The sequence below is a fragment of the Bison bison genome, unplaced genomic scaffold, assembly GCF_000754665.1.
Source record: "Bison bison bison isolate TAMUID 2011002044 unplaced genomic scaffold, Bison_UMD1.0 scf7180017864248, whole genome shotgun sequence".
Lineage (NCBI taxonomy): Eukaryota > Metazoa > Chordata > Mammalia > Artiodactyla > Bovidae > Bison > Bison bison.
In genome coordinates, this window is record NW_011494820.1 from 94,990 (window position 1) to 96,284 (window position 1,295).

General features: G+C 61.5%; 1 protein-coding gene across 1 annotated transcript in view; it reads right to left on the minus strand.

Annotated features, from left to right (window-relative positions):
- Positions 1 to 1,295, minus strand: part of LOC104993830 (obscurin-like) — a 13,966-nt gene that overhangs the window by 8,176 nt on the left and 4,495 nt on the right. The window contains exons 10-12 of the mRNA XM_010847228.1: positions 393 to 662; positions 262 to 307; positions 44 to 121 (exon numbers count right to left, since the gene is read on the minus strand). Coding sequence (XP_010845530.1) covers positions 44 to 121; positions 262 to 307; positions 393 to 662 — 394 coding nt within the window. The remainder of the gene's footprint in view (positions 1 to 43; positions 122 to 261; positions 308 to 392; positions 663 to 1,295) is intronic.

Sequence of the window (1,295 nt, forward strand, 5' to 3'; positions counted from 1 at the left end):
CTGCACCCAGCCCCTCACCCCTCCATGAGGCAGTGCAGCCCACCTGCCAGCGACTGCGGGCCAGGAGGAACTTCAGCTGCTTGGTGTTGATGAAGTGGGCCTCCTCCGCGGGCACAGACTTCTGGGGGCGCCCAGGTGAGAGAGCCACGTTGCGGGTGGGGGGAGCCCCCGGGGCACCCTGCAGCCCAGGCAGGCCCCCACTCCTCTTGGCCTCACTCTCCCTCCCTCTGAGCCAGGCCAGCCCATGTTCAGCCTACTTACCCGGAACCAGGGGTGGGCAAGGCACTTGGCAGCACTGGGCCGAGCCCTGGGTTGGGGAGGAAGGTCCAGGTCAGGCCAAGAGGTCAGCTGGTCACTGAGGCAGGCGCAGGACCTCAGATGTATATACTCACCCCACGGCCTTCTGCAGAGCAGCCTTGATAAAGTCCTGGGCGTCCTCACTGAGGTGGGTGGCCATGGGGTTACTCCAGGACACCCGCCCTTCCAGGACATTCAGAAGGGTTGCTCGGTCACTCTCTCCAGCAAATGGGGATGAACAGGTCAGGCTGGAAGCAGAGACATGGCTAGCCTTCAGCTGTGACCTGAATTTCTGGGCCCATGGGAGGCAGGTTGCCAGGACAGGGGTCTCATGGGGATGTAGTGACTGGGGGCCCCCAGCCCTGACTGGAGATGCCTCCTGACACCTCTCGCCTTCAGCCCTGAGAATCCCAGCATGCGTCTCAGATTTGCTCAGAGATCTAGCTTGGAGCTGGGATCCAGGCTAAGCCTGGAGTGGGTATCTGGTCTTAGGCTGGGGTGAGGATCCAGTCTTGGCCTGGGATAAGGGATCAAGCGTCATCTTGAGTGGGCACCGGGACTTAGCCTGAGACAGTGAATCCAGGCTCAGTCTACACCACTGATGCCCTCGGGGCAGCAACAGCTGGGACCCTTTAGGGGAAGAGCTCCGTGCTCTGCCCCATGACCTAGCAGAGGTCCTCTGTGACAGGGTGTGAGTGAGCAGTGCTTGGCAGAAACCCCGTATCAGAACTGGCTGACGGCATGTTCCCAACATAGCTGCCCCCTGGGTCTTGCGTCTCTGAGCTAAGGAGCAGTCAGCGGTTCAACAGCTTCCCATTGGCCTGCTGAGGAGGGGTCTGGGCTGGTTTTAGAAGAGAGAGCTGACAGGAGCAGGGGTCTGCTCACCTGAGGTAGGTGATGACCCCCATGGCCCTGCAGAACAAAATCACAGCCGTGAGTCTCTCCAGACCTGGTCCGATGAGAAGGAGGAGGCAGAGGGCGGGCGGGCCCACCCCCCC